We start from the raw sequence: 23,033 nt of genomic DNA, 5'->3' as shown, positions 1-23,033 counted from the left end.
GCCACATAAATCCAGGGGAGAGTCGCAGACTTCATAAACCAGCCCAGAACTTGGCTGTGTTCACTGCTCTGGAGCTGGTTTCCACATCCTTCAAAGATAAGAGGTTTCCAGATTGTGATTAACTGTGTGCTACATTAATGAGTGCATATTAGCTTGTAGTGAGGTCTGTATACTTAGGCAAAAATACCGTCACCGTGGCACAGGCTGGGAGAGGGCAAACTCAGCTGGTGCTGGGAATCATAGCAGCTACATGACAGAGCACTGTGTGGGAGAATAAGGGACCGTTGTATTGATTTTTTTGTATAAAAATTGTGATAGTTAAACACATTAAATATGACTCACACTGAGTAAGGTCATGTGTCCCATTCATCTGAGGAAATGGCTGTAACAGGAGGAAGTCTGGCATTTTTTTCTCATGAAATTACTGAGTCCTCAGAAGTTCTAGTTTGATAGGAATTCCTCGAGAATAGAATGAATTCACTTCAAACCCATTTAAAACAAAGTATCTGTGTCTCCATCACCTATCTGAAAGTCCAGGACTTAATTTTTTGTTGACATGTGCCAGTGGATTAGAAAGCCCTGTCCTACAACATTTGTCCTCCTTTGTTCAGAAGGATTTTTGTTACAATCCCAAACTTGAGGGCTTCTGTGGCACTTACGGTTCTGTTTCCTGTGTAATATAAGCAGTCAGATACAAGAATTATCATGACGCTAGTTCTCATGTACTGTTATTTGTGGGCAAGTATAGAATCATAAAATCATAGAATATCCTGAGTTGGAAGGCACCCATAAGGACCATCAAGCTCAAATTCTGGCTCCACACAGGACCATGCAGAAATCAGATCACAATCAAATGCAATGTATAGAAATGAGTGTAACACCTGTACCTTGCAGGGGTCTTTATGCGCAGTACCTTCTCATTCTGGAGTTGATATTTATATAGATGAAAACAAGGTATGTGAAAATCTCAGAAATTGAGTCATTGGGAGCATCCAGGTACTGGAGTATTAGAAGTGATTTAAGAAATGAAAGTGTATGAAGTGAAATAAAAGCATGAAGAAAATAGACATTATAATTATTTCAATTATAATGTTTTTCAGAAGAAGTATTTATTTGTTTTAAAATTGTGTGTTCTCTCATTTCTCAACTTGTGACGTCCCTCCATATACTATCAGCTCTCATTTCAAGATAATACTAGCTTTGTTTTTCAGTTATCCTTTAACATCTATTCATTTCCTCCCCTAATATCTGTCCATGTATATGCTTGTTCCTTACATGCCTTTCCTAGGTATATAATCCCATGATAATATTTCAGAAATGACAAATATTGTGTAGGAAGTATATTAATTAAACCAAATAGGTTTGGATATATATTTTTATGTTTGCAGTTTTCTAAGCAAGTCTGAAATCTATTTTTCTTGAAAATCACCCTTATTTAATCTGTCATTGCAAATGAAAAAGCAGAGCCAAATTATGGTGTTCTGTACCAACACAGAACATCAATTAGAAACAACAAGAGTGTTATTCTTTCCCATGACAGAAGCAGAATTAGGCAATAAATGTAAGAATGATTTATATCTCCTGTGTTTTATTTCACTACATTTTTTTTAAGTTGATTTGTATCAAAATTTATTGTGTCTGCTTACAGTGTAAAAAAATTATCTCTTTAAAAGTTATTTTTGCTAGCTCTACCTTCCTTTCTTTCTATAAACCTTCTCCACCCTTTCACCCCCCCACCTTATTTCCTCTCAGGAAAATGGCTGCAGCTGAAAGAAGATGGATCACAACCATCTGAATATTTTCTCTGCAGTTTCTGCATTTCAAAAATGAAAATGTCTCCTGATTTAAAATTATGAATTAATTGTTTACTTCTTTCAACTGGCAAAAAAAATAAAAAAAATAAAAAAAATCTAACAAACGGCTTTGGCCCAACTTTCTAATTGATTCTGTCATTTTGCATGTTTCACATCAGATAATCCGGGCACTAACATCTAGCTACAGATTTACTGCTTCGGATGTTTGTGACTTTCTTTTAATGAATCTTTGCCATTATGCTGATTTTTTCTAATTAGTTATTCCCACTTATTCTCATTTTCATCTAATTAAAATGCCATGCTAAAAATATAAGTGAAGATTCAGTTAATTTGTCCTATAAATGGATGTATAATTAATGAAAGGTTGAAATAAAGCCAAATCAATATGGTTCTAATAATTTTTCTGCAGTTTGCATTTTCCCTAGTGATACACAAACAAACAGCCAAAAGATTTCCTTGAATTCATGAGCAGATTAATTCTGTGTTTCAGTAACTCTCCCTGAGGAAAACTAGATATATTATATTGCAACTATCGTCTTCCTGTATTAGGCAATTGATCACAACCCTGCTGCTCTCAGGAATATTTCTGTTTTCTTTTCCCCGTATTTTTAATATGTATTTAAATGAGTGGTGTTTTGTGCATTCTTCCTCAATGAATTAATATGATTGTGTCATGAAAATCGATCTCATATATTCTTAATAAGTACTGATGAAGATATGATGATAAAGACCACATATCACAGGTATTAATTACTACAGATATCTAACTCCTTGGTCAGTTCAGTCATCATGAGATGAGCTGAAGATACCTAAGTTACGTGAAGGCTATGGTAACACTTGAAGTAATCTATCAGAAAAATGTAGCTGTGTAATATCATTATTAAAATAAGATGCCCTTTAAACTCACCCAGGAATTAACAGGCAGTCTAAAAACACAGATAAATTAAAATTCTTCTGTTTCAGGTCAGTGTTTTTCATTCATTTTTTTGATTGAATGTTTGTTTTAAATACACATATACTTCAACACTGGTCCTGCAAGAAAGACTTGCTTGTAGGCTTGATCTGAAACCATTATTTTTATGTTGCTAGAAGTTCATATTCTTTTGATATTAGCAGTGAGAACTCCAGAAATATCTGATTTACATCTGTCTTTCTAACCATTTATCCAGCCAACCATTCATCCATTTAGCTTCATGGAAAAATGGCTGCTTCTTCTTCTAAGCGTATGGTACACATCCCACCACAGCTATGAATCTGATCTTTCCTAGAGCTGAAGTGTTTGGCTTCCTGATTGTTATCAGGAAGATTCCTGATAGCACCTCAGGAACCTGAAACAAAACAGGGTGCATCACCTACTGGAAATGTTTATTTCTTTGTATTGACCATACAAGACACCTACACAAGTTAGACAAGCTGCTTAGCTGTTTCATGATTAATACTAGGACGAGGTATCAACATAAATGATGGTATCTTGTTGTATAAGCTTCTTTTCAATAGCCCGTGTTTCTCTAGTGACACAGGAATAATGCTATTAATACACAATCTCAGCAAATCTAATTTAGTATTGAAGCTTATCAGCAGTTCTGCAGTTATCTTGAAACAAAGACTGCAACCCAGTTGAAAACTGCAGTGTTTTCTCTAGGAACTTGTTAACAGCTACAGGTTCACTGCAGCGCAATGCTATCCACAAGGTTTTCCAGGACTTCCTTCTGTTACAGAGTCTGCAAGGACACAGCCACTTTTAGTAACTTGTGGGGTATTTATTAAAAGAGTGGTGAAGAAAACAGTGGTACTGACATTTCTAATAGACTTAAACTTTTGGTCATTTGCAATGCCGACATTCCTGAACTGCTGGTTATGACTCAAGACCTGCCACCTGCACCACTTATGTCCTGCCGACATCACATGAATCCTCACATCTGCTCAAGGTGACAAACAAACATGACTGGACTCCAGGCTTGAAATGCCTGTGTAGTGACTTCTCAAGGGCAAGTTGTTGTCCTTAAAGTCTTTCAAAAACTATAGCAACTTATTTGCCTTCAAAGGTAAGCAGGGAGATAATGTAAGACCTATAAAATGAATCATAATATTTTGCAGAAATATTTTAATTATATTAATTTTTAAGAATTGGATGCTTTAGTGATGAACTGGATTATTGAAGTTTTTTGTTAGCATAAGACGAAAGGCTCAAACTTTAAAAGAGGAAGGAATTTGGCAGAGCCAAAGGCATATTCATTACTAGGCATATACATATATTACATTTACCATTTAGTTTATAGTTCAAACGTTTATCCACCAGCTCAAAAATTGGCATAAGGCAGGCATTATGTCATTGATTGGCATTGTCTGACTAAATGGCATCTGACGTGGAAATGTCTATGAATCCAAGGGACATCACTGAATTCCTCTGTGCAGACAAAATGACACCTGCTGATATTCATTGACACTTGCTGAATATTGACGGAGACCAAACAGTGGATGTGGGCAGAATGAGGTTGTGTGTGGTGTGTTCCAGCAGTAGTGACAGTGACAGTGAGTCACCTCTGCTGGTGTAGATTTTTACTAGCATTACATACTGGCTAATGGTGGTGACTGTGTTGAAAAATAGTGTTTCGCAGATGAGAATGTGCTCTATCAAACAGTGCTACTGTACTCTTTCTTGTAGTTTCCATGGAAATTAATAGGAGGAATTACTTTTGAAGTAATTTAAGTATATTGTATCTCTGTGAAAACTGAAGGTATTTATTCACGTATCTTGACCTTAAGCAATGAAAATAAAATCATTTGTGTATTCATGTGCATTTATGAGTACCTCTCACCAGAAGACATAATCTCTTCTACAATTAAATGAAGGCATAGTAGAGAGCTCAGACTCCCAGATCAGGCACTTTTATAGTGATGGTGAAAATAATCCCCATCATTAATTATTTCTTCATGTCCCCAGACCAAAATTTATTTCCTAGCATGACTGCAACCTTTGTACCCTTTATCATAGAATCATATTTCCTCTGTATAACTTGCACTTTAGCAAATACATTTCAGCACATTTGCTTTTCAGATGAGGCTCACTGTTCATTACCTCACAAACAGCCATTTATGTATAAACACAAACAGTGAAGTTCTTGGCATTTACCTTCAAGATTATTTTATATTTATGCTTCAAGTAAATAACTAAATTTTAGAACATTTCCAAAATTATTACGCAAAAGGAAGTAATGACAGTATTAATTTTATTTAATCTAAAAATACTTATTTATGTCTACAGCTAAACCTGTAATTTCAACTCCCTCTGCAGTCAGCCAAGAGCAATACATCTCTCAGTGATGTATTTTAAATGATTTACATTCTGGACACACCTGATTCTCTGCATAGCTAGATTAAACTTTAAAGGTTCACACTTTGATGACATAAATTCCATTCATGAAAACTTAAAAAAAAGGAAAATTCAATTATTTTCAGCTTCTATGAGGCACTGTAACTAGGAAATTTTTCTCAAGTCCATTCTCAAGTCTACAAGTCTATGCTAATTTCTACTTTGTTGAACTCTGATTGTTTTTCAACAGCTTTTTTTTTTCTCTTTAGTGGAGACACAAATTAAAACTGATCGTTGAAAAAATGATGTTATTTACTAGAGAATCTCCCTAGTACACTGAAAAGATGGAAAATAATTTCAACTGAACTGTTACATTTCTTTAGGTCTACTGTTAAAAGCTTGCAGCCATTTTTGACTTGCTCTCATCCAACATGTTAGTTTAATCTATTTTAAGCACACAAAGCCTGAACAAAATTCATAAAAATACTTCAAAGAAAGTAAGCATTTGCAGTTTTTCTCACGTGAAAGCGTGACTACAGAGATAAGTATGTTTGCTGACTAGTTTTGCAACTGTTGCTTATCTGAGAACAAACAGATGAAGATTATACAATCCTGCAAGTAGGTGAGGTGAAGGTAGCTTGACAATTTCATTTACGTTGAAATGTAACTAACTCAAACACCAATTTTATCAGTGTTTGAATTGCCTTTTCATTGCCTTTGGAGTCTACAAGATCATGGAGATTTAATAGGAGACTTTAGAACTCCATAATTACCATTTCCAAACAAAACTAATGGTAAAAACACAGCTAATCAGATACTGTACTGTCTAGAACAGGCCTACTTGTCTTGTTCCAACACCTGAACTGCTTGAGGGCTATAGGAAGTTGTCCTAAAGCCAAAATAGAAAGATGCCTAAAGCTTATGCTACTGTTTCTCCTTTAGGGCACCCCGATCCTACTCAGATCACTTTGTTGGGAGCCACTCAGTCCTAATCTCACCTGCCTGCATCTATTTTAGAGATTAGATCTGTGATGTTGCTGTCTGCTCTTTACAAGGAAGAAATAGGTAGGGAAAGGAAAACATAACAACTAGCAAGAAAGACAGGGACAGGAAGGTTCATACTGCCACTGTACAAGCAGCATGGTGGGCTTTCGTAAAATGTGAATATATTTTGTGGCAGCACAGATTTGAATGTTTTGCTGTCGTATTGATCCCCCTTACATATCTCTGTTGCTCTTGAAGAATCGAGGCAGGAGCGTTAGTCACAGATTGTTCATTTGGCAGTGCCAGGTCAGGGTCACTGAGAAGAAGGAAGTGAGACAGAGACATCTGCAGTCTGAGTCACCCTTTTTCCCAGCCCTCACCTCTCATGATAAAAGCCCTGCAACCATGAAGATCTTGGTCACAAACCTCCACACAATGTGGCCCTACTTTTCCATAAAGGCTCTTCTTATAGTAGTTGTTACTTTGAATACAGCAGCTGCCACAGCACAGAGTGACACAGATGCCAATGGAGGAGATATCTATCCCCCACTGTGGGGCTTTGCACCTGAAAACCTTCTGGATTTCCCAGTTAAGGACAACAAAATTGTCATCAATCCTTGGAACTATCAAGAACGACTGGGAGTGTATAAGAGCTTGCTAAAGGCTTCAGCCAAATATTTTATGGACTTTGGATCCCAAAATTCTGGCAACATTCTCTGGGGATTACCACTGCAGCATGGGTGGCAGTTTCGTACAGGTATGAATTATGTCCTCCAGCTACTAGAACAGATGGTTACCAGACCAGCTTTGAGTCACTTTTTTACAAGGCTTCTGCCTTGCAAGACTACTACAGACTCAGATTGTAAATTTTGACATGCTATGCTAAACTGCCAATTTGAAAGAGAAATTCTCAATGAAGAAAATATCTTACTTTCTTGAGAAATAACTATTTGACTTTCTATTAGAAAAATATATTACTAAACATAGAACTGATCTGAATCCAGAGGGACTGTGGATTAGAAGCACTAACAGATCAAATGAGGAAGACAACACTTCAGCTACCTGAAAATCTTTAAAAATGCATTCCTACTCTTCCCAGTTTGTTGCAGGTAGATGTGAAGGTCTGCACACTGCAGTACTGTTCTTAATTTGTTAACTGATAGGATTCTTTTGGCTGACAGTGTTACGATCTTTCAGTGATGGTTAGAGTTTCATTCTCATAATTACATGTTTACCACTCCTACTAAGACTTTTTCTCCTCTTTGCCTTATCTGATTATTTTAGAAGTACCTTCAATATTTTCATATATGTATTTTTTTTACAAAAATTGTTAATTCTTTTTTTTCTCTTTCTTTTTCTCATTTTTTTTTCTCTCCTTTTTCCTCTTTCCCTTTCCTCTCTCTTAATTGAAAGCAAGTTCTTTTCTGAGCAGTCATTATTATTTGTTGGTTAGCCCACTCTAGGGAAGCAGACACAGAAATGTATGCCAAAGGTCCTTTGGAGTTAAGGCTGCAATATACTATCCACGGCTTTGTTGGAGAATGTGTTCTCCCACTTCACGTGCAGCATGACATGCATGAACTTGTGCCTGGTAGTAAATCCTTCTTGCCTGGTGTAAGCAAATGCATATCTCTGCCTTTTTGTTGTTGTTGTTGTTGTTTTTGCTTTTGTTCATTGGTTGCAATCTGTAGCATTCTGAGGTCATAGGTTTTTTGAATGTATATTTGCCTGGAAGAAAATTTAGAAACTGCAGCTGGTGGTGAAGGAAAGCTGCCAACATTTAATCACAACTAACAGAAAATTAAATATTAAGTCAAAATAAAGAAAGGGAGGTAGAACAAGTAGCAAAATCCATGAAGGCCACTAGCTGGCAAACAGCAGCAAGAAGAATTTGGTTGGAGTTTAAGCAGGCTTTTTCTTCTTTTCCCTGTTTATATGTAAAAAAAAACAACAAAGAGAAGATAAAGGGGGTGGATGATGCAGGAGAGCTGATTCAGTGAATGGCTGAAACAAAGATGCCTTTGTGCAGAATCTATACCTGAGTGGAATCATCTTGGGCAGTTTAAAGGAGGGAATGGTGCTGGACAGCAGATTCCTGAGAGAACCCCTGAAATATGTTGCCTTAACCATCCTGTCTGGTTGTGAAGGTTATATTGCTGAGAAAATATCTTTATGAGTGTAGTTCTATACAAACTACAAAGAACAAGTGAAAGTGCTACTTTAATATAAGTGGCACAAATATTTGTAATGAACTACTCATGGACATGAAATGAAAATCATTTATTTGCATATATTTACAGTAGAGCCAGTGTTGGAAAGGCTGGATATCTTGATGGGCAAGACAGGATAGCTGATTAGAATGTGACTGGGGAAAGAGAAATTGTTACTTTAGAGCTGGAGCTAAACTGGAAGAGTCCTACTACTCAAACTGAGGAAACTGGGTAGTCTCTACCCCCACATTTGCACACAGAAGTACAAATCCAGGAGCAAGGATTTTAAGAAAGTTTCAGCTGGCATAACATTCCTGAAGAGTAGGAAAATTAGTATCTATACTTATAAAGAAGGAAAAAAGGCAATATTGGCACAAAAATAATACTCTTACCTCAACTGTAGGTGAGACATTAGAGTAAGTGTGAAGAAAAGAATATATAAAGACATGGAGCAAAAATAGAAAATTCTGTTGAGCTCCATTGCTAGTTCTTCTTCTTATGGAAAGACATGGGCTTGAGCAGGTAGCATGCTCTGGCATGCATCCTCTGTCCAGTCAGCTGGAGAGGATGATTAAGATAATCTGTATGCACATGGTTTGTGAACCTCTCTTCTTCTTGAGTAAAAAGTACTGAGTGTCTTAACAGAAAATTTGTTTGGGTTTTTAAAGAATGTAATGAAGTTTTGATCTGACAGAATTGACAACATCTGTATTCAGCTGACTTATTTGAGACCAGGTGCTCCTCAGGGCAGGGATTGAGAGCTTCTGGAACATCTTATGTCATTGAACCTGACTGTGGTACTTTCATTTCATGTACTTAAAGCAGATTTCCTGACTCCCTACATGACTATTTACCACATTATGTACATAACCGAGTGCTTTAAGGAGTTAGGCTACTCCTCCACGTCATGTGCTTAAAGTGAAATATGTCTTACATACTGTCACAAATAATTGTGAAATGTCTTGCACGTTTGTTACAGAACAGATGCTTGAAAACTCTGCTAATCAGATACAACAGCATTTGCATGCTTAGTTTCACAAGGAGGCAATGTCTGTATGCGTCATTAAACTGAAAGGGATTCTGTATCACACAGTCCAATTAGGTGATACAATTACTAGCTCACCTAATTTGTACTATTCTGGTCATCAAACAGCTCTCCTACAAAAGCATACTTGCATCTACAGAAAATGATGCATCAGCTATACACGTGTTTATGGCTGTATGTGCATGTATATTTATATGTCTATAAAAATATCATTGTGATATCCTACTTTCAGGCAGTTTCCTAAACTCTTAGAATACATTTACAGAGAGCAATACATTTAACTTTACAGTCGTACAAGGTCATATTACTATTTGCTGCATGAAGTATTGACTGAGAAACTCAACTACTGTAGCAACAGTAGTTTATGAAGCAGGACAAGAACAATTTTTCTCTTAGCAAAATTCTCCGTGATTTACTGTTATATATAGATATATATATATCTATATATAGATAGATAGATAGATAGATATATCTATATATGACAGTAGATACATATAGATAATATATATATATATTCATCTCAATTGGATTTCTTGTGTAAAAAAAATTGAGAAATAATCGATACATTCTTTCATTTTATTTAGGTAGATTAGCAGATCCTACCAATGGGACTTCCTGTGGCCACAGAAACCTGTGTATATCTGTAAGAAGTTGGTGGTCCTGTAAGTATACTCTATTACAACGTTCTTCAAAATCTGATTGGTGTCCTAGAAGGCAATATTTTGGAACTACCTTTGCATGAGGCAGTGCCAATAAAAAATAAAGTGACAAATTTTAGTGAAGGGCCAACTGTGACCTAGCTCAGCCATGTGTGTTGTTGATATCACTCCTGGTAGGTGTGGTGGAGCACCTCATCCTCCTATGGTACATACGGTCCACTGCAAGATTTTCTGCAAGAATCATAGGAGAAATCACAGCAAGTGAGACAGCAAGTAGTAGGTTTTTAAATAGTAAGGAATATTCCGTCTTTTAGCTCAGAACTTTGCAGAAGAGTAAAGGATGTGATCTAGAATGCCACATGCAAGTCAAGGGTATCTATTGCTCTGCAGGGCAATCCACAAAATAACACTTTCAGCACAAATAAAAAAAACCACAAGTGCTACAATGCTCTTTGTCTCAAGTGCTAGTACAAGCACGCAGCTTCTTTCCCTCGGTAATTTTTACAGCCAGTGTCTATGTGGAAGCGGACTTCTTAAACAGCAATGTATGGATGGATTTTTCAGAGTTGATCTTAAAAGAAGATTTCTTGTCTGAGTCCGCAAATAAAATAAAAATAACAGTTAAATTTTCTCATTTAATAAATCAAAAATATTTTAATAATTTTCCCACATCAAGGAAAACTGAGTAACATAAACATGATCAGTCTAAGTAGAAGGATGCTTTTGTTTCCATTATCCAAAAAGCTGAATGAACACATTATTTAAAAGCAAACAAACAAGACCACTAAAATTTTCCCTGTATACCATTTGAGTCAAAGTCAGTATTTTAAGCTCTCTGTTTTTTTATGAGACTGGAGGTCTGTCTCTTCTGGAAAGATTAGCTTCCATTTTTTCCCAAAAATGGAACTGACAGATAGGAGGGGAGGAAAAAAAAAAAAAAAAAAAAAAAGACAAGTTTGACTTCCAGTCAGTACTTACATCTAAAGTCAATAAAATCATGAAAATCTCTTTTTTTTTAAATGTACTTTCCCTCTGTTGAAAAGGGAAAACCTCTCCCTCTTTTTCCTCCAGCACATTTTCACTCCATCATTTCTGTCCCTCACTCCCTCTGCTTCCCTGCTATTTTGCCATGAGTGCAGCTTTCCACAAGACCTGCTGCTTGGCTGCAGTGAATTGTTCTCTCTCTCACCACCACACCAGTGCTTTATTGTGGAAGCTTCTGACAGTGAAATAGCAACTGAATTCATATCTCCTCATGTGACCAAAGCTGTGAGCACAGAGTAGATTAAAATGTAAATGTAGAGCTAAACCAAATTTCACTGTGATACTCAATCCAAGTTCAATTTGTGTCTGTGAGTGTAAACAGCACTAGATGCTCAGGAGAAGGTGTCCCATGCAGTGACAAGAGACACTGCATAGACCTGTAGAGAGTACGTTCCTGGAACAGAAATCAGATTTATATTCAGTATTTGCATTCCTGCTCTTCACTTACTTTTGAACACTGTAAGTCTGCATGATAGCACTTTTGTTGCCTCTAGAAAATGTATAATCTCAGCCTTGATTTACCCTATTGTAGCAGGAATACACAAAAAGTATTTCAGATTGCAGATAAATGCCTTATTGTTCTAAGGATGTAAGCAGTTTGGTCTGGTCTCCAGGGCAACCCTCCTTGGCATGCATAGTCATACCAAGCTGGGAATAAGCTGAAGCCAGAAACTCACGTTTAACATGTCCCAAGGTATAAGAAACTCTGCTTGAAAGACTGCTGCTGAATAAGTCCTGTCCTTTTGACTTAGAATAATATTAAGTGTATTCGTTTGTTGCACTGTTCTCTGTTGCCTGAGTTCCTCAGGTAGGTATAAGTAAGTAATAAGTGCAAGTATATTTAAAAGAATTTAAGCATATTCTGGTGTGAAAGTTTCAGCTTCACTAGTGAAAATAATGAACGAAAAGAAAGACTCAGCTTAGTAATGACTCCCAGTGAGACACCATCTTCTCATCTCTTGGGGCCTCTGTTTGGCTCTTGTCACTGACTGTACATCTCCTCTAGAATCCCTAGCCAGGCCCACATACAGGAGCTGGAATAATTGTTTCCCATTATTAGGATAAGGATACATGATGAGTTATAATGCTTTGGGGATTTTGGTCCTCACTGCTGGAACCATGTGCAAATATCTGGGCAATCCACGGCACTGAAATTAAGCATGTGCAAATGACCTCTTAACTCAATGGCTCAGAGCTACCTACCCAACAAATCTGGGCTTTAGGCTGTTTTTTGCTGGAAGTCATTAAAATTTATTTCTACAAAGAAGGTCACAATCAAGAGGAGAATCTAAAATTGTCTTCCAACCTGAAGAACATCGAAAGTCATATGAATACTTTCATAGAAGATGTGGTCCAGCACAGGCAGGAGCTGAACTTTGCCTTCCTACATGCTTATGGCCAACATATAAATTAATATTGAAAGTTGTATCTGAATCAGTACATGTATTACTACTAGAGGATTTCAGTACATACGTCCCACTGGTGGACATAATTGTATCAGTGGTACTTTGAAATGCCTGCATTTGCTGTTGGAGAGGTTTCATTTCTCCATGTGGGAATTGTTTCTTTCCTGGCAGTTAAAGCCTCCTCCTTTCCAATTCTTATTGCAGGTATGAATTACTACCTGGCTGTCATACCCTTTTTGGGTGCAGTGGAAGCTGGCCTCTATGGAGAGGTGCCGTATGAGGTAGAAATTTTGCCACCAGAAGACCGAAGAGATGATTTCTGCTATAGTGTTGGTGACTGCCGTTCTCGCATCCCCAAGCTCATGGATGAGTGGAAGGCTTACTTTGAAGTAAACAATTTTACGTTTTTTAAATATTTTGTAGGAGATGATACTAGAATACTTCTTTTTAAAACTCTCGTTATTATTTGATATATTTTGGTGGTTTGATTTACTTTCAATAACAACTTGATAAAAAAGGTAAGAAGTAGGAAAAGGGAAAGCATGGCATAAAGTGAATGAGAGATGAGAAGGACAGGATTTTTACAGGTTATTGATTCTTTTCCTTTCTTTCAAGCTAATTTTGTATATTAGCATCTGTCCCTAGAGACTGTTTTGTTAATGGTTATACTTGTTTTCCTAATGTTAGCAATGCCAAAATATGCAGCTGAGATAGACATTACTCTTGAGAAATGGTCTTGAGATCGTTTTGTAGGGCCTTTTTACTCCTTTGAACATCAAAAATCTGAAATTCAGGAGGATATTTTTTAATACAACTACATACTCTGTTTCCACCTCATTCCGTTGCTCCCCAGTCACAAAGATGACAGTATTTCTTACTTCATAGGTTCAATAATGATTTTTATAGATAACCTTCTTTATTCAACATTTTTGTTGACAGTCAGATAACAGATAATGATCAGCAAATTAAAACCACAAGTAGCTTGGTGACTGTAAGTAGAGGAATAGGTTTAAGAACAAGGCTGGATTTGTTTTCTTCAGATTCCTCAAACTAAATATTATATTTAGGAAGTCATTATAAATGATCACTTGGAAAATAGCCATAATGACAACCATCAAGGCTCATTTTCTTACTTTTTGAAAATTTTTAGCATTTGCAGCTGAAAGAGTACAAACTGTTTTTCAAGAAATTCAGTATTTTAGCATAGAAACTTCCACGGCAGTCAGATACAAGAGTCCACAAAATTACTGTGACAGAATACCTAAATTATGTGGGGAAAACGTTTGCTCTGTTGAAGCTAAAGAATGGCAAATCACATTAATTTCAGTCAGAATAGAAATTCATTTTAGAAATCTGTATTAATTTCTTCCTATGTCAGATAGTACTGTTATTTACCAAGTACAAGTAACACATTCTAACTACTCATAAGCAATTTTCTTTAGCTTGAAAACTTATTCTATTGTGAAGTATGTATGTGAGTGTGAAAAATGTATTGATTTCAAAACATCCTCTTATTTCTCTGCTTTTTTCTCCCAATTGCTGCAGTATCTGCTGTCTGCAGAGCAAAAAGCCACGGACCCAGCAAAGTCCTCCTCCTTCGTACTGGATGATGCTCTCCACCACATGTGGAAGGCACATGTTGTCTCCATTGCTTACGCGCTGCCCAAATTCCGGGACAGGTATGGGAATGAGAGAGGTGGCCAGGGGGACCTTCTCACCTCCATGCCTGTTTGTGAGGATAGTGCCTGAGCAATGCCTGTATGAAACTCTGGGCTTTCACTCTCCAGGAGCATGAGATATCTGGCAAGAGATGAAGCCTTGGCATAACAGGTTGCAATAGGCAGGCAGGCTATGGAATTACACAAGATGCTGATTCTTATCTGGAAGCCAGGGACCCAGCCAGGAACTGTATCTAACCTGTCCAGAGATTGTTATGCCAGGAGAAATTATACGCAAAGTGCAGCAGGAGGCTTTAAGTCCCTAATAAACTGAGATTGCACAGTATTTTACACTGATCAAAACTCATTTGGTATAAAAGATAGATTACTGTGTTCTACTGTGGATTTCAATTATCTGATCTTTTTTTACTTTTGTTTCTTACAGCTTAAAATATCTTGCTGATCCAGAAGCAAATTTTGGCAAAGACTGGGCTAATGGTGTAGATTTCATTGCAGCCACACATTTCTCTACAGATTTGCAGACCACAAACAACTTCCAGGCTTTCCTTCCCCAGAGGATGCTTGTTGAAGGGGATGTCCTCCCATCCATCAGTGGCTTCAGTTCACAGCAAAACAGAGTTCTGCTGTCACTGAGAGATCTTAACAAAGCAAATCAATTAACAGGTATGAGCCCCACCTGAAGAAGCCAGTAGTCCATAGATATATTACATCTTTTGTTTCTATACCTTTCTCTACATGAATGCAGTGATTTTCAATATATAATAGTAAAATCACTTCATAGAGATGAACAGTAAAACAATTCAGCTAAAAGTACAACCACAAATAAACAGTACACTAGAGAGAAAGTACAGCAGTGAGATAACGCTGACAAAACGTGATGAGGATTTCGCCTGAGACAAAGGATACGTTTGTAGGAGCAGATGATCTTACTCTTTCTTTCTCCGGTTTACTCAGGAACTTTAAAAATGAGCACTAGCTTGCATTTCACAAGTTAAATCTGAAACCATCAAAGCTGTAAATCACTTTACTGGATCAGTTGAGGTCATTATAAAAAAAAAGGGGAAAAAGATCAAAAACAATGGTTTATATGTCCACAGGTATTCTGCTTGGTTGTTGTTTTTGTGGGATTTGTTTTTTCTCCTATCAATCTTCAGTTTTGCAGAAAGCATTACACAGAATGACAGAATTCATCTCTCCCAGCAAAACACTATCCTTTAGACAGCTTTAACTAAAATAAGTTCTGCATCACCATCCAGTGGTGAGACATAGAATTACAATATTCTGATGGGCAGATACTATTTATTTATTCGCCCTTTGTGAAAGGAAGCTATTTTGAATATTCAAATGAAAACACAAAGTAAAGTTACACCATAAAGATAGTATCCAGAGCCATAGGGTTTTTTTGTTTTTGTTTTTTTTTCTTTTTTTGTGATCTTCTGTCTATATACTTCAGTGAAAATTCTCTCGGTAGCTATATTTATTGTTGGAAGACGCTGTTGAATGAAGATATTATGTGTTACAAAAGAGCATCCTCACATCATAGAGTGTTTTCTTCATACACAATGTGAATGTTGCTTCATAATTTGAATAAGGATCATAACAGCTTTGTCATATGACTGGTAACCTGCATCACAGTTCAGGGATTCCTTTAAGAGCTCTGTCCCCTGTGTGGTAGCCTATGCCATGGATCATAGAAACATAAGTTTCTTTACCAATTTAGAATTCATCTCTCCACAGTGGGGACAGCAAAGAAAAGCAGGACTTGCAGGGTAGAAAGCAGAGAGCAGAGAATCAGGGCAGCAGAGCAGATGAATGCAGAATTGGAGGGAGAGAGAAGAGGCATAGATGCTGAAGGCAGTAGAGGGAAGGAAACAGAAGCATGAAGATATTCTATATGGGTGTAGCCATAAACAGTGAGGTCTCTATCTGAAATCCCTGGCTTTGCAGGCGGGAGATTTCCCCGACTCTGCTTTGAAGGATTGAGCTTTGCTTTCACCTGAGGGTTACATGAAAGCTAGCTCAACCAGGTGATAGTTTTGCAGGTCAGAAATGAAGCTTTAAACTATATTTGACTGTATTTGGCTCTGGACTGACAGCCTCAGAGTGGATCTGAAAAGCCACACCTCGCTGTTACAGCACTCATGACAAAATGAGATATGCTGTTTTGTTGAGCCAGATTCTTCAAACTTTTAAACATTTTCTGTGAGAAATTGAGTCCCCTTCTCATGCTGCAAACAATAGCAGCTGAGTGTGGATTTCAGTACTTCATAGGATGAGCTCCTGACTGGCCTAGAAGGAGATCTGATTTCTTGATTCAGTTTTCTTGCCCTTCATTTCCTTAAAGCTACCTCTAGCAGGGAGGTATATGAAGACAGTGCTATATATATTGCCATAGTGGTTTCACAGTGGTGAGCAGTTCAGCACCACTGTACTGCTCTCTCATCCTTCCTCCTCAAAAGGACAGAAGGTGAAAAATACAACTGAAAAAGCTCACAAATTGAAACAAGGACTGGGAGATCGCTCACCAATTACCATCATGGGCATAACAAACTCAGCGTAAGGGATGATGATGTAATTGATAACAGACTAGAGCAGTGAGAACTAAACGCAAACTGAAAATGCCTTCCTCTTCTACCTATTCCTCCCAAGCAGAGCAGGGGAATGGGAAATGAGGACTGTGGTCAATCCACAACATTCTGCCATAGTCTGTTTCTTCCTCTGGTCCATCATGGACTCCTCTCCAGGGCTGCAGCTCCAGCCTGGGGCTGCCCCTGTGGGGGCTGTCCATGAGCTGTGCCTCCTTCAGGACTCATCTGCTGATTTCCTGTAGGCTCCTCTAAGTCTGCATGTGGAGATCTGCTCCACATGGAGCCCACGGGCTGTAAGGGGTTGGCCTTCTCCACCAAGCTCCTCCTGAGCTGCAGGGAACCCCTGCTCTAGCCTGGTGCACCTCCTGCCCTCCCTCTGCACTGACCTTGGTGCCTGCAGAGCTTCTTCTCACATTTCTCTCTCCTCTCTCCCAGCTGCTGTTGTGCAGCAGATTTTCCCCATCCTTAAATCTGCTCCCAGAAGCACAACCAGCATCTGTCATGGCTCATCTCTGGCAGCGGTGAGTCTCTTTTGCTCAGCTGGAGCCAGCTCTGACCTGACATGGAGTAGCACTGGGTTCTGCTCTCAGAGGCCACCTTGCATACCCCCACTACCAAGACCTTGCCACATAAACACAATACAGCTGCCTCTAAAAGATCTCCACTAGTGGACAGTCAGAAGCTTTACTCACTGAGTGCTCGGCTCCTTACAGATATATGAAGACAGAAGGGTAGTAACTATGTCAGCTGAGGCCTCTTCCACTGTCCTCACTGGACTGGCTGGAGCAGCACAGGGTCTCCCTGTGCAGCCAGACTGCTGCCTTAACTCCTCATCTCCCTGCTAAAATACAGTGGAAACTCAGTTCTTCACTGTTGCCTTCTATAAACTAAAGCATGTTTTGCAGGAGGATTATTAAATTCTTTGTTTTCTTGTAGATTCTTCTTTTGTCTCAGATTTTCTTGATTGCTCCTGTATACATCATAGAGATGAGCAGAGGGGAGCAGCCAATGACACTGCACAAACTGGTGCTAAAGCAGGACTGGTCAGGAATGCTTCATGGAGAAAGACTGCTAATTGCCTAGATGAAAGTATGGGGATCATTTGTTTCTTTAGCTTGAGGCCACCGCTGGGCAGAAGAGTTAATTCTTCACTGATTTAGAGTAAAAACAGAGATGTGCATGACTGTAACCGTCAGACCATTGCTTCATAAGCTATGAAGCTATGTGCAATTCCAGAACAAGGCCCTGACACGTGTCTTCAATCATTTTGATTTGCAACGCTGGTGACAAGGGAACAAGCCATGTTGTCTATCAGTACAAAGGAACCCAGGCTGAATGAATGGCCTGTGTCTTCCTACATAGCTGTAGGCAATTACTACTCCATCGGCATACTCCAGCCTTGTCTATATTTCACTATCCACAGGAGAGTGGTTAGGTGTTTGCAGCAAGACGTGTGCTTCATCCCTTGTGTGCCTCGAGCTGCGTGTACTCCATGTTAATCTGACAGTGTCACATTGTGTTTCTTTCCAAGGAGGACTGCTGCTGAAGGTCTGGCAAAAGGCAATGTCTACTGAAGCTGCAAGGAAAATTGGCCGAAAACTGATTGAGGACTTGGCTTCCAGTCCAAGTTTTGACCATTGGGAATATACAGTGATTTGAAAGGAGCTGATTTCACAGCATCCTCTTTCCTGAGAAAAAACAGTTCCAACGCTGATTGATTTAATCTTTTAGCAGTTACGTATCTGGTAAACTGGTCTTGGTAATTTCTTACAGCAGGATTTCCTGAGTAGCCATATGGGTATCTCTCTTATATTGAATCAATATTTTTATCCTTAATTTTTTAAATTAGCTCATTTGCTTAACTCATTTCCTTATTAATAAAATGCCTTACAGAAAATCTGAGTTTATTACTTTTTTAGACTTCATAAATGATGTATCATTATTGGAGAGAAAATTGAAGGCAACTTAAACTCAGTTTCAGACTGTTTTCTTCTCCTTGTATACAGTGATCCCAGCAGACGTACTCAGGTCCTTGAAGGTCTAACTGATGATCTCCCAAAACTTCTCTTTGAGTTATGATCCAAAGCCAATGCTTTGAAAACTTCCTACTGAAGTTGCTGTTTTACAGAGCAGCTGCAATTGAAGCTTTTAGGCTTTTAAAGATTACATACTTCAGTACAGTTGGATTCCTTCTCTAAGATTCTACGCAACAGTTACCTGCATAGTGCTGCACCTAATGCTCAGGAGATGGCCCCAAGAAATCCTGAGGCCAATGTGCTTATTCTACACAGCTCTTAAGTGATTAATAGAATTTCTGGTATTTGATTTGTTACACTGATTTCAGTAAAGCATTGGTTTATCCATCAATTTCTGTGATTACATAGTCCATATAACTGTAGAGTTATTTTACTTTTGTACATTAGATATGATTATTAAGAAAAAGTTGAGTTTGCATTGTACATCATCACAATGTCTAGCACAGTCAGATCCAGATGCTGATCACACTCTTCCAGATGACAACACAATATGAAGGATTAATCATAAAAACTTGGCATCAGAAGCTGGGGAAACTGGGACAGGGGGCTCGAAGGCAGAAGTTTCTCAGGAAGTCTGCTGACTTGGGTCCTCCATCCTTATAAAAACTTTACCTGGAGAATGGCTGGAGCCGCCTTCCCACGATGAAGAGCAGAGGATGGCAACACAGCCACTGCCTGCTGCATCTTGTCAGATTACAGCTTGTGCTGTATAATGAACAATATAGTTCTAAATAACACAAGCTTTAGGCTCGTCAAAATAAAGGTAAGCAGCTTAGCCACCATTTAAGGGCTGCAGTTGTTCCTAACATCCTAGTAACTGTGTCCCATAGGCGTCTCAATACACCCTCATTTGGGGTGAGAGATGCATGCAACTCTTTCTCTTTGCTTCCTGACACAGGCACAAAGCACAAGGATCCAAAATTTTCAATGTATATCAGTGAAAACTCATCCTCTGGCTCTGCACAAGCTTTGTGCTGGGGAGAGAGGAGGATGCTGCAGGTGGAGACACAGCACACAACATCTCAGAGCTTGCAGACAGCTCTGAGACAGGGAAACAGGCCAGGCAGCCTGCAACAAGGCTAAAATCACAGCATTTCCACACTCAAATGCCTGCTGCCATGCACCAATCGGGTCCAGGGCCTGGGTGTCTCTTTGTACTTGAAGTAGAGTTCCAGGCAGCCTGAGTATCAATAGGTAGTGGTGCTTCTCAGGGGTCTGCATATGCCAGTGGAAGTCCTGAGTTATTTTATGGATACCAAATACATGAAAATGAAAATATTTGTCTTTCCTGGCCACTTTCCCAGCTCAATTGGTTCTTTCTCCCCAAACTGGCATGATATTTGCACTGTAAATGAAGAAATATCCATCTAGACATTGAGCAGTTAAGCATTATTCTGTCCTCTGATGTCCCAGGACAAAGGTTTCAATTATTCATTTTCATTTTATGGATAAACTCTTAATGTACCATCATTAGCTAACGATTTTCAAAGGAAATAAGCTAATGAGATCTAAGAAAATGCGGGAGTTTTTACCCTAATTACCTGGTTCATAGATCAGAGTAATTAGATTTCAACAGACTTTAGGTATAATCTAAAAGTAATTACTGCAGCTGCCAGCTGTTAAAGCATTAGATTAATTGTGCTCAAGAAAGTTTGAAAACAATTTTCAGTCTTCTCTGTGGTTAACTCAGGTTTTAACCTGAGGTAGGCTTTAAGAGAACAAACAAACAAAAAGACACAAACAATAACAAAATCCAACCATTAATGCAAATAGAAGAAATAAACTTACAAACTTGCAAATTGCTGCACTTGAGGGGATGTTTCTAAGAGATATTTTTAAAAAGACTAATGTTTTCTTAGCTGAGTTCATTAGGAATTACATTTTCAAAAAAATACTATCTCTCTTAATAAACCTTCAGGAGTTAATGTATTTCAAACACTTTGCCTTAATACAGCATACCCATCAGTCAGGTAGAGGCTCTAGGAACTGGATAGCAACTGAGCCTTGAAAACTGAGGCATGTATAAAAGTTTAGACAAAGCATAGTTTGCTTTCCCGAAAGCAGAGCAGATGCAGAGAATCTGGAAACAAAACAGATGCATCCTAGCAAGAACACATCTGGGTGTCAGAAAGTAGGGAGAGAATGTCAAAAGGAGAAAGCAGTAAAAATGCAGCAAGATGAGAAAACACATGTCTGTGTTTGGCTTTTTTTTCCAGCATTTGCCAGCTCTATCAGAGGTGAGGCTATTGCCCTTGCCTGAGTGGTTGCAATTGGGAATACAGCTGTTGCATTTAACCTAGTCAAAAACTGGATGTGTGCATTAAAAAATATTGTCCCAAACTGTCACATAATGGATGTACATTAGGGATGAAGCATTCTCCCTTCTTGCTTGATAAAAGGAAAGGCACTTTTATACTTTTTTTTTTTTTTTAATTAAGAATAGGTACCTCTGTCTTCTCAAAGCTATAAGCAGGCAGCTTTTAGACATAGAGCTTGCAGGGCTGACAGGCAAAGGTGTTAGTAAAAAATGTAGAGAAGTATTTTTCTTTCAAGCAGTAGCTGAATTCTTGAATTTCCCTTTCCCTACAGTGCAGAATGATTTGGGCTCCCTTCCTTTCCAGCCTATGTTCTCTAATACATTATTAAGTGCTTTTTGCTAGTGGGAAAGAGCACTTTCCTGTTAGGTATGGAAGGAGAATGAAGATGTTCTTGCCCAGAGCAGCCTTTAACCCAGCAGTTAGTGGGCACTGCTGGGTGGCAGAAGAGGTCAATTTGCAGCCTGCAAGACAGAAAACCTAGCATACATCCTTTGACAGCTGGTGCACAACATGATGATCCACCTTTCCCCAGAACAAACTGTTCTGTTATGTTTTCAGACCAGGTTATGTTATCTCCTCCCTTTGCCAGGGTGGTCTTGGACATCCAGTTCTCAATGCTGAAAGGGGAGACATTCAAGATGAAAACTCACTGTTACAATATTTTCTTCACCTTAACCCCACTGGCTCCAGGAACAGCATGCTTCTTATGTTAGACCTCATGTTGAACTTCTGCACAGGGAATGCAAGGAGCAGGCACCCGGAAGAGGTCTGAAATCTCTTTGAGATTAATTTCAAAAGAAGAATTCTGGCTTTATACCATTTCTTCCACCGCTGTTTCATTTTAGCAGCAATGCTGAACTGCTTAGTGTTTTCTGGTCTTTGTCTTGTTGAAGTTTGAAGTATTTACAACACATACCCACAAAGGCATGTTGGCTGCTAATGCCCAAGATAATGTTTTTGATGTGGTTGAAGAATGCGAGTGTGCTTCTGGGTTGAGCCTAAACTCACAGAACTTCTGTACTGCAGGGAAGATGAGATGGGCTGAGAGGTATTTTGATAATGGTTTTCAGCAGGCTTGGCCAGGAGCTTGGGAGAGGCCAGGGCCTGCAGAGCTGCCCACTTGCACCCACAGAAAGGGGATGTGCTCCATATGGGAGTACAGGTAGTCTTTCCAGATGGCGCTCAGAGGACTAGGAGCAGAAGCAGAACGACATCAAGGCTTGCTACAAGGTATTTATACCTACTTAAAATACTATTCAATTTCTGAAGCATATTCATCTACAAAAATCGTATTTTATGGTTCTCTGGCTTTTTTTTTTTTTTTTTTTTTTTTTTTTTTTTTTAGTGATTCACTCTTAGCAAAAATATCCAGGCTGAAACTGTAATAAAAGTAAATCTTTGATGTCTGTACAATCAACAAATATGCAGAGTAGTGTGGTTAGGCTGGTATCTACAGATTTCATAACTAAAAAGATTATCACAGCGGTAAGGGATAATGGAAAATAAATGAAAATGCTCACCTGTGTCATAGGCTCACAGAAGGACTCCTAAGGGAACAATCTCCAGAAAGAGATCCATCCTCAGTGGCAGTCAGCCCTTACATTGGGTCTAGGAGAGGTGCAGCCATGCTCCACACCTTCCAGTCAAACAGGTGAATTGCCTTCACCTGTGCTCCTGCAGGTGACTCAGTGCTTGCCTCAGGTGATTAATCAGAGGTTCAGGCCGTGATTCAACTGTTCCCATACAATGTCTTTTCCTTCCTTTTACAAACTGTTTGTGTGATGTTTGCAGGAAGAGACTGTAGCAGGCACAGCTGAAGAGATTGAGGTCATATAAACCATCCTTGGGAACTGCTTCATTTTAGAAAGAAAGATTTTTTTCACCTCTCTTTTTGTGCAATGTTAGGCCTAGAGATGCTAGCAGACCTAAGACTTGTC

The 23,033-nt window shown here is 38.6% G+C and overlaps 1 protein-coding gene and 1 long non-coding RNA gene across 2 annotated transcripts; one reads left to right on the top strand and one right to left on the bottom strand.

Annotated features, from left to right (window-relative positions):
• Positions 1-6,480: 6,480 nt before the first annotated feature.
• C6orf58 (chromosome 6 open reading frame 58) lies at positions 6,481-19,109 on the top strand. Its single transcript, XM_419749.8, has 6 exons — positions 6,481-6,868; positions 9,951-10,028; positions 12,680-12,864; positions 14,021-14,154; positions 14,579-14,817; positions 18,274-19,109. The coding sequence occupies exons 1-6, from the start codon at positions 6,517-6,519 to the stop codon at positions 18,399-18,401; spliced, it is 1,116 nt and encodes a 371-aa protein (XP_419749.6). The 5' UTR covers positions 6,481-6,516; the 3' UTR covers positions 18,402-19,109.
• LOC124418346 lies at positions 18,357-22,672 on the bottom strand. Its single transcript, XR_006938796.1, has 2 exons — positions 22,617-22,672; positions 18,357-22,286 (listed from the first exon to the last, which is right to left on the bottom strand). It is a non-coding gene; the product is annotated as an uncharacterized LOC124418346 (long non-coding RNA).
• Between the last annotated feature and the right edge of the window lie 361 nt (positions 22,673-23,033).

This window comes from Gallus gallus, chromosome 3, assembly GCF_016699485.2.
Source record: "Gallus gallus isolate bGalGal1 chromosome 3, bGalGal1.mat.broiler.GRCg7b, whole genome shotgun sequence".
Classification (NCBI taxonomy): Eukaryota; Metazoa; Chordata; class Aves; order Galliformes; family Phasianidae; genus Gallus; species Gallus gallus.
Note: the sequence above shows the minus strand (reverse complement) of the source record. Positions and strands in the feature narration are given on the sequence as shown.